Below are 12,482 nucleotides of genomic sequence, written 5' to 3' on the forward strand. Positions count from 1 at the left end.
TTTGCCTTAACTTGAGGGACAAAACGAGCGCTGCATTCCATTAATCCCTCTGGAACAAAAACATGGAAGTGGACTATAAATTACTTCTTATTTCCTCTACAACATTAGACTATGCGAAATAATTAGCCCTGTCATGATCCCATTGTTGTTGTTTCACGCATTAATAACAGGTAACCTTGCAGGCAACGTAGGCCTACCGTAATGTAATTCATACCAGAAAAGCTTTTTGAATTTGAGAGAGAGAGAGAGAGAGAGAGAGGGAGAGAGAGAGAGAGGGAGAGAAAACGGGGCTAGCTGGCTGGCCTGGCCGGGTGTCTGCGGTTCTGTCACGGTGAGGGGGGAGAGGAGCGGGCGGTGCTGCCGAAATCCCTCAGAAATGTTCGTTTTGGATCTCTTTCTTTGCTTACATACCTCCCTCACGCCCTCTCCCTCCCTCTCTCAAACTCTTTCTCATTCTTGTTATTTTTTTCCCCTCAAGTTCTGAAACGAAGGATCAGAATACAGTACTTTCAAAACAGTATAGCTCGGACAGCTTCCTGTGCTTGGCGGAGCTGGTTGCTTTTCTCCTCACTGTTACGGCCTTGGTGTTGTCCGGTATACAGTGACTGGGAAGGAAGGTGGGGGTTTACGGGGTTGTAATTTTTTTTTCTTCAGCTGAACTGTGCGAAATAGAGAGAGCGCAGCCGCACGCCGTGATTTTTGGCTCTACCTCAGGTACTTACTGCTTGTGTCAAAGACCATAGGGGAAGAGACCGTGTTGTGCTTTTTTCCGGCTCCAGGTTGCCCTTTTGTTTCAGTCTGTTACAGTAACAACGGTGTGCCCGTGGCCTCACAGCATCGCACACGACTGACTAATCTCATTTGGATCCAATAAGTGTGTGTGTGTGTGTGTGTGAGAGAGAGAGAGAGAGAGAGAGAGAGAGAGAGGGAGGGGGAGGATTGATCTGCCGCCGTTAAAATCTTGTTCTGTTTTTTCTCGGAGTGAGATCTCTGCTAGCTGACTCTCATGTAAGGGACCTCATCTATGCCAGAAAGCATTTACGGGAAGAAATCTTGACATTTTTTTAAACAGATGTACATATTTTTATCCGCAAAAAAGTGCAGCGAGCTTTCTGTTTTCCACGGGTTTGTTTTTTCAGTTATGTTCGGAACGAAAGAATCCACTGAGACACAGAAAGGGAGAACGGAGCAGGTTCTGAGGTCGGTCTGTCAGTGCTATTAGGTACACTGTTTTCGCTGCACAGATTGACTTTGTTTCTGCAAACAAGATACATCCCTTACTCGACTTTAAACTTCAAGATCGTCGCTACCTAGATGTCATGACTTTGGATTTTAAGAGCTGCTGGCTATTTGCAGACGATTTGTTAAAATAAAAAAATATATAAAAAGCTCGGATTGCATTTTTCTTTCACAAATTTTTGAGGATGATGTCATGTTCTTGTGATTGGACTGGTATTGTGTCGGAGCACGGTGAGGCAGCGACCGACTGAGAGCGGAGAGAGCGGGGTTTGCGGGAATCAGGTGCGGTGTGTGGCGGTACTCCCCCGTTGTCGCGTGTGCCTGCATCCCCTCGCAGCTGTCTTTGATCTCTCCACCCCCTCTTTCTCCTCTTTTCACCCCTATACTCCGTTCACAATCTCCTGCGCTGGACCACTCCGGGCACTCCATGCTGTGTCTCGGCCACTGCAGGTCCCTTTCCCCTGGCCCTCGGACTCTTATACATCTTCGGAAGGCATAGCCATGACCGAGCCCAGCCTGCAGCACTCGGAGCCCGCAGAGCAGCCGTCCGTTCGCCGCTCTCCTCTCCACCTTGCCCAGGTGTCCTGCCTCCCGCGGCCAGGACATTCACATCACAGGGAGTAGACCAGCTACGTTCCCGTTTCCCTACCCACCCTCCTCCCCCCTTCCCTCCCCTCCACTCCCCTCTTCTCTTCTTCCCTCTTTACACCTAAAGTGTCCCTGCCTTTACCAGCGCGCATCTTTACATTTCGGAGATTTCATTTTCCAATGATCTGAAATGACTCGGCAAATATAAGCTATTTGTTTTAAAAGTAGAAGAAATTTAAGCAAATTTTTATTTTTGTAATTAAAGCAACGATAAAAGGCAAGCAACTGCACTTTATTCTTGACGTTTGCAAAGACATCCTGTCAGTTTGACACTCAACCCTCGAAACACCACGCGGATAACCTGCAGCCCGTCTGGAAGGAATCACCTGGAGGAAAATTTGTGGAAACTTATCCTGAGTCTTGCAGAAGCCTTTTTCACCTGTATCTCGGAATACTGCACGCCTGTACCTCTGCCACATCCCGGGACGGAGACTACAGAGAGCCTGTCACCTCAGTACACCTCACTCCGCCCCCGCAAGCACGAGGGGCCTGGCGCGCACCGCTAATGCGCTCAGGAGTCTCCGGAATCCCCCTGTCCAGTGAACGGAATACAAAGAGGCGTCTAGTCTCTGGATTTTCAAAACTGCTCCAGGATTCGATTCTCCCTCGCCGGCAGTGGGAACAGACTCGGGGTGAAATTGCTCCGTGGCCGTGGAAGCGATGCGGTCCATTCTATCAACAGTGGCTTTCCTGTAAGTTACCACCGCTCGCATTAGTTGAGACGGTTTTGTCTATGCGGTCTGACAAGGCTTCATAACCTGTAATGCAGCTGATCTATGCAATATTTTCTATTAAAACGTGATTTTTATCTGTAAGCCCCAACGTAAAGTAAAAATGGTTCCCGAGATGTTGTATGATGAGTATCTTAAATGAAATAGCCTAATTAAGCAGACATGTTCTGCTCTGAGGAAGATGCCGATCATTAAAATAACCCAGGGGACATTACAGAAAAAAGATATTTTATTCTCAAGGATCCATTCACAAATACCTGCATCCCACAATCACACAACAACTAGTGCTACAGGTCTCACAGCAAGCAAAGCTAAAGGACATTCCAGAAAGGCACATTAAGAAAGTATCTGAGTCATTTGGCAAACAGATTTGGTTGTGGCTGAACCCACAACCTTTTGGGTCCAGAGTTAAACACTCTAACCACTACTCTACTTCTGTTGGGTTATTTTAACATCGGATGAAGAACTCAGGCTAACCTAACGTTCCCATTTTTGAGTATTTGTGCAGACCCATTTATGATGCACAGTCGGTTTGAGCAGAGCAGACCTCTTGTGCTGCATAGCCAATGTACACAGACCTGTTGCATTGTGTAGCTGACATCAGCTGTCCCATCCTGTTTCAGTTTCTGTTCATACACCCTGAATCTGATTAGTGCTGACCACTGCACACCACTAGATAACAGTGTTGAGTTTACTGGTCTGGATCCGCCAGGAAAGAGTACCTAAAACAGGTGCACCATGCTCTACTCCTGTAGAGAGCAGATGCACAGTTTCTGCTTCCCTGGTGCTGCCCCAGCCAAGCTGACCCTGGGTCAGCCACTTCCACCCTGCTTTGCTGATACAGTAGTACTGTAAATCAGCAGTTACTATCCTTTCTTGTTTTTCTCACTTTCTCACTCTCTCTCTCCTTCACTCTCTCTCTCTCTGTCTCTCTCAGTCTCTCTCTCCTTCCCTCTCCCCCCTCTCTCTCTGTCTCTCTCTTTCTCTCTCCCTCCCTCTCTCTCTCCTTCTTCTCCGTCTCTCTCTCTCTCTGTCTCTCTCTCTCTCTCTCTCTCCCTGTCGTACATCTGTCTTTGCTTTGCCCCAGATGTGGGCTATGCTCCAAGTGTCTCCACATCTGTTGGCAGTGCAGGGCAGCGTGCCGGAGTCAGCAGATGGGAGCTTTAGCGTAGCGTAGGGGAGGAAGCCGACAGCAAGCCCTCAAAGAGGAGCTTTGCTTCAGCTCAACTGGTACGGTTTGCCACACCAAAGACTGCCTTTGTTATCATGCTCATACTCACCGCCATCGTCATCATTATGATCATTGTCACTGTCCTGGTCAACATCTAAGCCCTCAGCCACACATCCCAGTAGCTTTTTCTTGCCCGATGGCTGAAGCTGAATTTCTTTGGGCGTAGTATTGGACAGGAGACCTCCTGGAAAACCAGGCTCCTTCTGGAAGTGGTCTTTGATAGACGGTAGTCTTCTCTCTGGACCGTGATAAAGAGCCAATGCCACAGTGCTGTGAGGGGACACTGCAGTAGAGGAGGCAGTCTTTCAGACAAGATACCTCACTGCGGTCATTAAAGATCTCATGGTGCACACCTCAAAGAGACAGGTCATTAACTGACGTCTTGTTCAAACTGGCCATTGCCCCTTATGGTCAGCTGGCTGATCAGTCCCTTGCAATCCACCTTGATTGCTGTGGTCATTGGTGTAACTGAGAGGCTGTAAGCTGGTCTTTGTGGTTAAATACGAGTTGATAATTATAACACCTTGAGGTTTTCATCACTGGGATCGCTCCTGAGTCTCCAAGACCGAGCCGCGCTGGTGAAGGGTGTGGTCAGGAGGCACGGTGGAACAAACCCCCCCCCCCCCCCACCCACAGCAGGGGAAACAGCTGTGAGAACAAAGTCATCTCTTGGATTACAGTGGCAGTCGCTTTAGGACTGCTGATTAATCAGAACTGTCACTTTCCAACCCCTTGGCAGACGGCGAAAACCAGCCGCAAATCTCCCAGATCTCTCACCTGCTCTGCAGCCAGAGCAGCCAGCTGTGTGGCACCAGCTGTGCTCCGATTGCTTTATGCAGAGCAGTGGTTAGAGGGATGGACTCTGGACCTTATTACTGTGGGCTGAGGTAGTGTAGCTGTTAGAGCTGAGGACTCTGGACCAGAAGGCTATGTAGTACTGGTTTGAAGACTGGACTCAACCTAACCTGAGCTTGACTTTTATTTATGCTTCATGGCTATAGTATTATTTTGTGCCATAAGTTTTGTCAGCGGGCTTTCATAATGGGGTGTAAGTTAACTCTAAAACAGCTGTTTGTAAACTGGGTTCTGATAACCATGTGATTACCATACTGATTAGAAATGGTATCACACCCATAAATGAATGAAAACTGCATTATAGAGTTTGTAATGCCTCACTGGTAGGCAAAGGTGAAGCGTCCCTCTCTTGCTTTAGTGTGGCTTGCTAATTCGGAACATTCCTCGATGTGTAACTTTTCTCCCATTTCATGTGCTGTCAGCGGGATTTTCAATTTGCAAGCAGAATCCTGTTCAACAATCACAATTATCTCCATACGGGTTTCCGTGTAACTACGGGGTGATTCCACTCCATTTGTGGAGAGAGCTGATGCTCAGCTCTTAAACGTTCCCTCAGCATGCAGCGGTGCAGCATAATGGTGGGCTTGTAACTCCAAGGTTGTTGGTTCGATTCCCAGGTGAGGCACCGCTGTTGAGCAGATACTTAACCTGTTTCACTAAATAGCCAGCCATATACATGGATTCTCTGTGAATAGAATGTACGGTGTACAAGTTGCTCTGGATCAGAGTGTCTGCAAAATGCCTAGAATGTAATGTAACAGTATAAGCATGTGAAAACCCTTGCCTGCAACATTGTGAGAAATGTTATGTGGCTGGATATTGGCTTTGGACCCCAGCCCAGTATGCATTTGGTAAGATGAGTACACAGTTGGTTAAACTGGTATGCAGTGGCTAAGACGCAGATGCGGTTTCTTAGACTGGTTTGCAGTTGGTTTGACTGGCCTGTAATGGGTTCTGTGTATAGAATTCCGGGGGCCATAGTGAGTTCCCGCTGTATTATGTGGCTGCATCTGTCACCATGAGAGACTGCTTATTTTGACACTGACAGGAAGTGCTGGATGCTCCAAAGGGAAGGTGTGTAGTATCAGGAAGTGTACCCCCACAACCCGGGCACTGATGTGCAACTGTGTCCCATTCACTCACATGCTGTGTATCTGCTCTTCTTCTCAGAGGTTTCCAGGCATTGTGGGTTGTCTGCAGTCCTTTGCAGGTGAGTATGCGCATGAGTTTGTGAGTTTGTGTGTGTGTGCATGTGCGTGTGTCCAATCAATGGTGATATGGAACAGCAAGATTAACAGAGTGGCATAATCTGAACTGTGTATCTGTGTGTGTGTGTGTGTGTGTTTGGTCTGGCAGGTGTTTGCTGTAGATGGTGTGAATTTCAGTGTGCACGTGGAGAATCAGACGCGGGTTCGAGACGCTATGAGCCGGAGGCAGCACAGGGTGTACCAGCTGTACAGCCGGACCAGCGGGAAACACGTTCAGGTGCTGGGCAGGAGAATCAGCGCCCGCGGCGAGGATGGCGACAAATATGGTACCGCACACGCAACACGCCACACCCACATACACACACATCATACATCACACACCATACATCGCACATATCACACACCACGTACAACATGTGACACATCACACACAACATGCCACACATGTTTGCTGCCTTTATTATTATTTTTCATCCAAAAATAGTCTGGTCGTGTGTCAGATGGTCAAAACTTTTTTTTTCTTTCTGTGCACAAGTGGAGCGATGGAGCATTGTGGTCCTGCACACACCACACACCACAGCACACGCCACACACCACACACCATACATCACACGCACAAATGCACAATCACCACTGGCAGACAGAGGAATAAGACCACACTGCCTGCTGCTGACATGATTTAAACAGTCAAACAGGAGCAGAGAGAGAGAGAGAGAGAGAGAGGAGAGAAATAAAGACCAAGAGACAAGGAGAGAGAAAGGGAGTGGGGGAGAAAGAGGAAGAGGGTGAGAGAAAGAGAGTGACTGCGCAGAGTGTTAGACTGACTGTTAGACACAATCCCTCAATCGATCAGGAAGGAGAGTGGGGGGAGAGAGAGAGAGAGAGAGAGAGAAAGAGAAAGGGAAAGAGGGAGATTGTGCAGGAGTGTTAGACACAATCTCTCCATCGATCAGTCCATTGATTCCCCATCTGCTCTCTCCTCCTCCTGCTTTAAAAGAGCAGACGGTCCCCGCCCCGCCTCGGCCCCTGTCAGCCAGCGAACAGGTCTGAGCATGTCGATAAAGACACAATCAATGCCCCGGGAAAGACAGGAGGGAGGCAGCGGGGCAGGCGCATTCACAGCCACCCTCATTCACCCTCCAATTCTCTGCGCTGTTATATACGACCGCGGCCGTGTGGAGAATTTACACCGCCATTGATTACGGCCTTCTCATCATCGTCAGCAAAGTAGCCTGCAACAAATGAAAAAACGCACGAAAACTGCAGAGAACAACATACGCTAATGTATGTACACATGTATGTATACATATGCATGTGTGTGTGCATTTCTTTTTGTGCATGAGTGTGTATATGTAAATATATATACACACACATGCTGTGTTTGTGTGTGTGTATCCGTGTGTGTGCATGTGTGAGTGGCGTGTGTGTGTGTGTGTGGATATGTGCGTGTGTGTGTGTATGTGTGTGTGTGTGTGGTGTGTGTAGAGGAAGAGAGGAGGGAAGCGTATTGATTTCATGTGACCTCTGAGCTGAGTAAGGTCATACTCAACCATCTTATTGCTTTTTTTAAACAGGCATATTTTCCCTTTCTCTTCCATAAACACACCTCCCCCTGTCTCACATTTTCAAAGTGGGTGTGTTGATGTTTACCTTAAGATCCAAAAAACGGAAATTCAGAATTTTGATGGATTCAGTGATCTTGCAATGTGCACTTTGACTGAGAGTGAGTGAGAGAGACAGTGAGTTAGCAAGGGAGAGAGAGAGAGAGCACAAGAGAGAGGGGAGGGAGGGAGAGAGAGAGAGAGAGAGAGAGAGAGCGGGAGGGCATAAAAGAAGAGAGATTGAGTGGGGAGGAATGGATGGAAAGAGAAGGGGGCAGGGGTAGGAGGGAGGGGGATGAGTGGATGACTGAAAGTGTAAACAGTATTCTGTTTACCTGACCAGCGACATCCAGCACATAACTCTGGAAAATGCAACTCTTAAGAGGACTCAGCGTACAGGCTGATCAGAGAGAGGAGTCAAAGTACAGAGAACAGTCAGAACACAGATGAGTCAGAGTCAGAGCATAGAGGAGCAAACACAGTAAAAATGCCCAGTCTATCCAGGCAAGAGAGAGCTCAGAGAACTCTCTGTGGATTCAGAGCAGAATGACAGAACACCGGACAGTCAGAGCGCAGTCATCAAAGCACATAGTCAGAGTACACACGAGTCAATGCGGTCCAAGCAGTGAGGAGTCACAGCACGGTCAGGCAACACAGCCAGAGTGCAGAGTCTGAGTCAAAGTACAGGAGAGCCAAAGCAGAATCTCAACATAGAAGAGTCACAGTGCAGTCAGTCTGATTTCACAGGAGTCAAAGCAGAGGCAGAATAATGAGGAGTCATTATAATGATGTGCAGTCAGACAACAGAGCATAGAGCTCACTGAGCACACTGCAGTAAAACTGCGTAGTCAAAGAGCAAAAGGAATTATGGCAGCATCAGACCACAGAGTTTAACCCGCTTGAGATTTTAAGCGCATGTTGATTTCCAAACTGCATGTGTAAGAGGGTGAGAAGGCGGTTGGTTTGGCTGAGTCAAGAAATGCCGGGTGCTCTAACAGCACGTCTATCTGCTGTCTCTGTGTGTGTGTGTGTGTCTGTCTGTCTGTCTTCCTCTAATACCATGTCTGTCTTTCTGTCTCTTCACAAGCCCAGCTTGTAGTGGAGGCGGACACTTTTGGCAGCCAGGTGAGAATCCGTGGCAAAGAGACCAACTACTACCTGTGCATGAACCGGCGGGGGAAGCTGGTGGGAAAGGTGAGTAAGGGTGCGGGTTATCCCCCACCTCCTCAAATACGCCGCACTCCAAACACGCAAACACCTGAAGTGGTCGATTTTGGAGTGCAGGGCCATAACGCACCCTTTGTCAGGTTCACCTCAGAGCCCAGAGAGGGTCTGGGAGCGACTCCAGCTTCGGCAGAGACAGGAATGTCTTTCTCACTGAAAGGTTCCTGTTCCCTCCGCACCTGGAGAGCGCCGTTGGCTGGGGCGCACGCTGTGTGTATTAGGACTGTCAACACCTTCTGCACAACCTGACATAGCTGCGCGCGCGCGCCTGTGTGTGTGTGTTTTGCCAGAAGGCCAGCAATCGCAGCGCGGACTGCGTGTTCGTGGAGAAGGTTCTGGAGAACCACTACACGGCGCTGATGTCGGCGCGCTACGCGGGCTGGTACGTGGGCTTCACCAAGAGGGGGCGCCCTCGCCGCGGCCCGCACACCCTGCCCAACCAGCAGGACGTCCACTTCATGAAGCGCCTCCCCCCGGGTGAGCAGCCCCACACCCAGCCGTTCCGCTTCACCACCGTCAGCAAGAGAAGCAAGAGGGTGAGAGCAGCCAGACCCCACTGAGCCCTGAGAGAGACTTCATACACGTGTACACTCACACGCACACATGCACACACACACTCACACACTCACACATACACACGCACACACGCACACACACACACACACACACACACATGCACACGCACACACTCACTCACACACACACACACACACACACACACACACATACATGCTCACGCACACACTCACTCACACACACACACACACACACACGCACACACTGTCTCTCTCTTGCTTCTCTTACACACGCAGACACACATACACAGACACACACATTCTTTCTTTCTTACTCTGTCTCACACAAACAGACACACACACACAAACACACACACACTATTTCTCTCTCTCTCAAACACACAGGCGATGCAAAAGGTTAGTGGGGGAGGCTGCTTCAGCATGTAACTTGGAGCTGGACTTGCTGGACACTGCTCAACTTAGCACAGAGTGCATGCCAGGTCCAGAGCCCAGGGGCCAGGGGGTGGAACAGAGTCTACACACCCCTCCAGCACCCCCCCCCTCCCTCCCCCCCCCTCACTCCTGGACCAGAGCAGGAAGACAGATCCTCACGGGACACCGCTCACTGCACAAAGAGAGAGAGAGAGCTCTCGCACCAGTCGGGATGTCAAAACAGGAAGTGGACATCGCACCGCAAAATGGACATTGCAACAGGAAGTTGGGAAAGCAGGAAGTGGAATATGAACTGGACTGAAGGACATTTCCTCCTCCCCAATGTGTGTGTGTGTGTGTGTGTGAGTGTGCGCATGAGTGAGTGAATGTGAGAAAGAGTGTATGCATTTGCAAGAATGTTTGCATCAGAGGTGGGCTAAAAAGCTGAAACCAAAATAGGTTTGACTAAAGCTTACCTGCCTCCAACAGTCTCCGGTACAAACATAAGGGTCAGGACTGGAACACCCCAAACAAAAAGACAAAAAAACTAAACAAAAAACAAAAAAAAAAAAAACGTGCAGCCACCAAAGACAACTGGATACCAATGACGCTCCCCTCCCCCTCCTCCTGTTGGGTTTATGTAGGAGGTGGGGGGGCCCGAGGGGGGGTGGGGGGGAGAGCGGCATTTCTCTGTATTTGTGTTTTATAGAAGCGACACAGGGAGCTCGGCTCTTGCTCACGGAATGATACAGAATGCTGCTAAAGACACATTCAGTGTAAAACCAAAGTCTCATACAAAAATATTAAAGGGAACAAGTATGAAAAAAAAGATCTATAAAGACGAAAACAAAAAATAAGCGATTGTTATTATTGTTATTGTTATTATAAAACTATTTATTTCACCTCTGTACCCGGCGGCCATTTTAAAGCCATTCTGGCTGCCTCCACCATTAAAGAGGAACAGAACGGTGTCTGTTTCACACTATGTCGTCATTGTGGTCTTTATTGTCTTTAGTCGTTCAGACTTTTTCATATGAGGGGATACACAGTGTGTATCAGAGCTGGAAATGGTTACATACAGGAATGTGTATATAATATACATAAACGAAGATTGAATGTGTGCACATCTAAAACTATAGACAGGTACTGGGCAAACAAATATATAGAACCATAAGAAAAAAAAGCTTACCCACACAATGCTTTAAAATTCTCCCAGTCAGTGTCTAATAAAGAGACAACGATTTGACCAGGGGTCTTTGTCAGTTACCTGACGAAAACCAGCTGGTTGAAATGATGTCTCCTTACTATACATAAACACATGGCTGTGTGAATGATGAACACACACCGTGTTCTTTACTATACATTAGCACATGGTTGTGCAAATGAACGCACACAATTTGCATCAAATACACTAACCAGTGGCAGGAGACATGTTCCCCACAAACATCGCATCTCTACGAATCGAGCAATATTGCCATGTTAATGTGATGAGACAGCAGTTGTGTTGGCTAGCAGTGACGCGAAGCAGGCAGTGACAGACACACAGATTAATAGATGGAAGGGTAGATAAGCACAGTGATGCAGACAGACAAGCAAGGGGCACAGAGCCTAGCACTGTTCATGGGCCTGTGGACCTGGCAGACTGTGAGGCGGTACAGAATCAGCTGCAACATTAACCCATTCAAGAGTACATTTTTTAGAACGCTGTTTCAAAATTTTGCGTCAGTGTTCTAAAACTCCATTGCTTACAATTACTAGTAGTGACTGTCACATTTAGCATTAGAATGTTCAGTTAAGAACACTCCAATCACGTGTTTGTGATCTTACACCTTAAAGGGTTAAGCACCCCTCAGTACTTAAAACTACCCACCACCACAACTATGCTCAGCATCTTCACTCTATGCGTAACTACGCTTACTGTACCATGACTGTGTTCATATGCTGGAATGCACCGATCACCCAGACTGTATTCACAACCAAGACCGCACTCATCGCCTAGGCTGCATTCAGAAGCAGTGCTAAACTATTCATGAGCAGACCTGCACTCACTCATGACCTAGACCGTATACATAACCAGGACTGCACTCATCTTGACTGCGCACTTAACTGGGACTTCTCCCGAAGATGGCACAGTTCGGTATTTGAATTTGAGACTGAAATTTCAAATACGCTACAAATTCTCGGCAGGCCCCGGCCGCGTACTCAGACGCGCAGCTGACTGGCGGAGCAGTGAACACATTCTTCCAGTCTCTGAAGCCTGAGATGGGAATCGGGGGGGGGGGGGGCGGGGCACGCGAAATCTGCTCTAATTCCACACGGGGAGATGGAAACCTGAACGAGAGACAAACAGGAGAGCGGAAAAGGAGGCAGTGCCGGGAAGTGAAATGGGTTTGAGGAGCTGCAGCGCTGACCTGAAACCGCAGACACTTTCCCACAGACGAGGGGAGGGGCCGCGGCGCACAGACTCAACAGCAGGGGCCGTCTCGCAGACGCAGAAGGGGATTGGCTTTGTCAAACAGACTCAAACTGAAGGGTCGTCTCGCGGAGAACCGGGAGGAGGGGGCTGTCTCACACAGACTGAACAGCAGAGCCTGTCTCTTGGAGACAGAATGGAGATTGGCTATCGCAAAGAGACAGAAGGGGAGGGGCTGTTTTATAGAGACCCAATCAGAGGCACTGTCTCACACAGACTGAACAACAGGGCCTGTCTCTTGGAGACAGAATGGAGATTGGCTATCGCAAAGAGACAGAAGGGGAGGGGCTGTTTTATAGAGACCCAATCAGAGGCACTGTCTCAC

The 12,482-nt window shown here is 48.6% G+C and overlaps 1 protein-coding gene across 4 annotated transcripts; it reads left to right on the forward strand.

Annotated features, from left to right (window-relative positions):
* Window positions 1-934: 934 nt before the first annotated feature.
* Window positions 935-10,333, forward strand: fgf18a (fibroblast growth factor 18a). 4 transcript variants are annotated; one of them, XM_035408377.1, is made up of 6 exons: window positions 935-2,579; window positions 5,875-5,914; window positions 6,061-6,238; window positions 8,606-8,707; window positions 9,028-9,214; window positions 9,658-10,333. In XM_035408377.1, exons 1-6 carry the CDS (start codon window positions 2,548-2,550, stop codon window positions 10,004-10,006), a joined length of 888 nt encoding a protein of 295 aa, XP_035264268.1. In that variant the 5' UTR covers window positions 935-2,547; the 3' UTR covers window positions 10,007-10,333. The 4 variants fall into 4 exon arrangements, with proteins under 4 accessions (XP_035264268.1, XP_035264270.1, XP_035264269.1 ...); XM_035408379.1 differs by having other exon boundaries at window positions 8,601-8,707; window positions 9,658-9,816; XM_035408378.1 differs by lacking the exon at window positions 9,658-10,333 and having other exon boundaries at window positions 8,601-8,707; window positions 9,028-9,396.
* The last annotated feature ends 2,149 nt before the right edge of the window (window positions 10,334-12,482 follow it).

Source organism: Anguilla anguilla, chromosome 3 (genome assembly GCF_013347855.1).
Source record: "Anguilla anguilla isolate fAngAng1 chromosome 3, fAngAng1.pri, whole genome shotgun sequence".
Classification (NCBI taxonomy): Eukaryota; Metazoa; Chordata; class Actinopteri; order Anguilliformes; family Anguillidae; genus Anguilla; species Anguilla anguilla.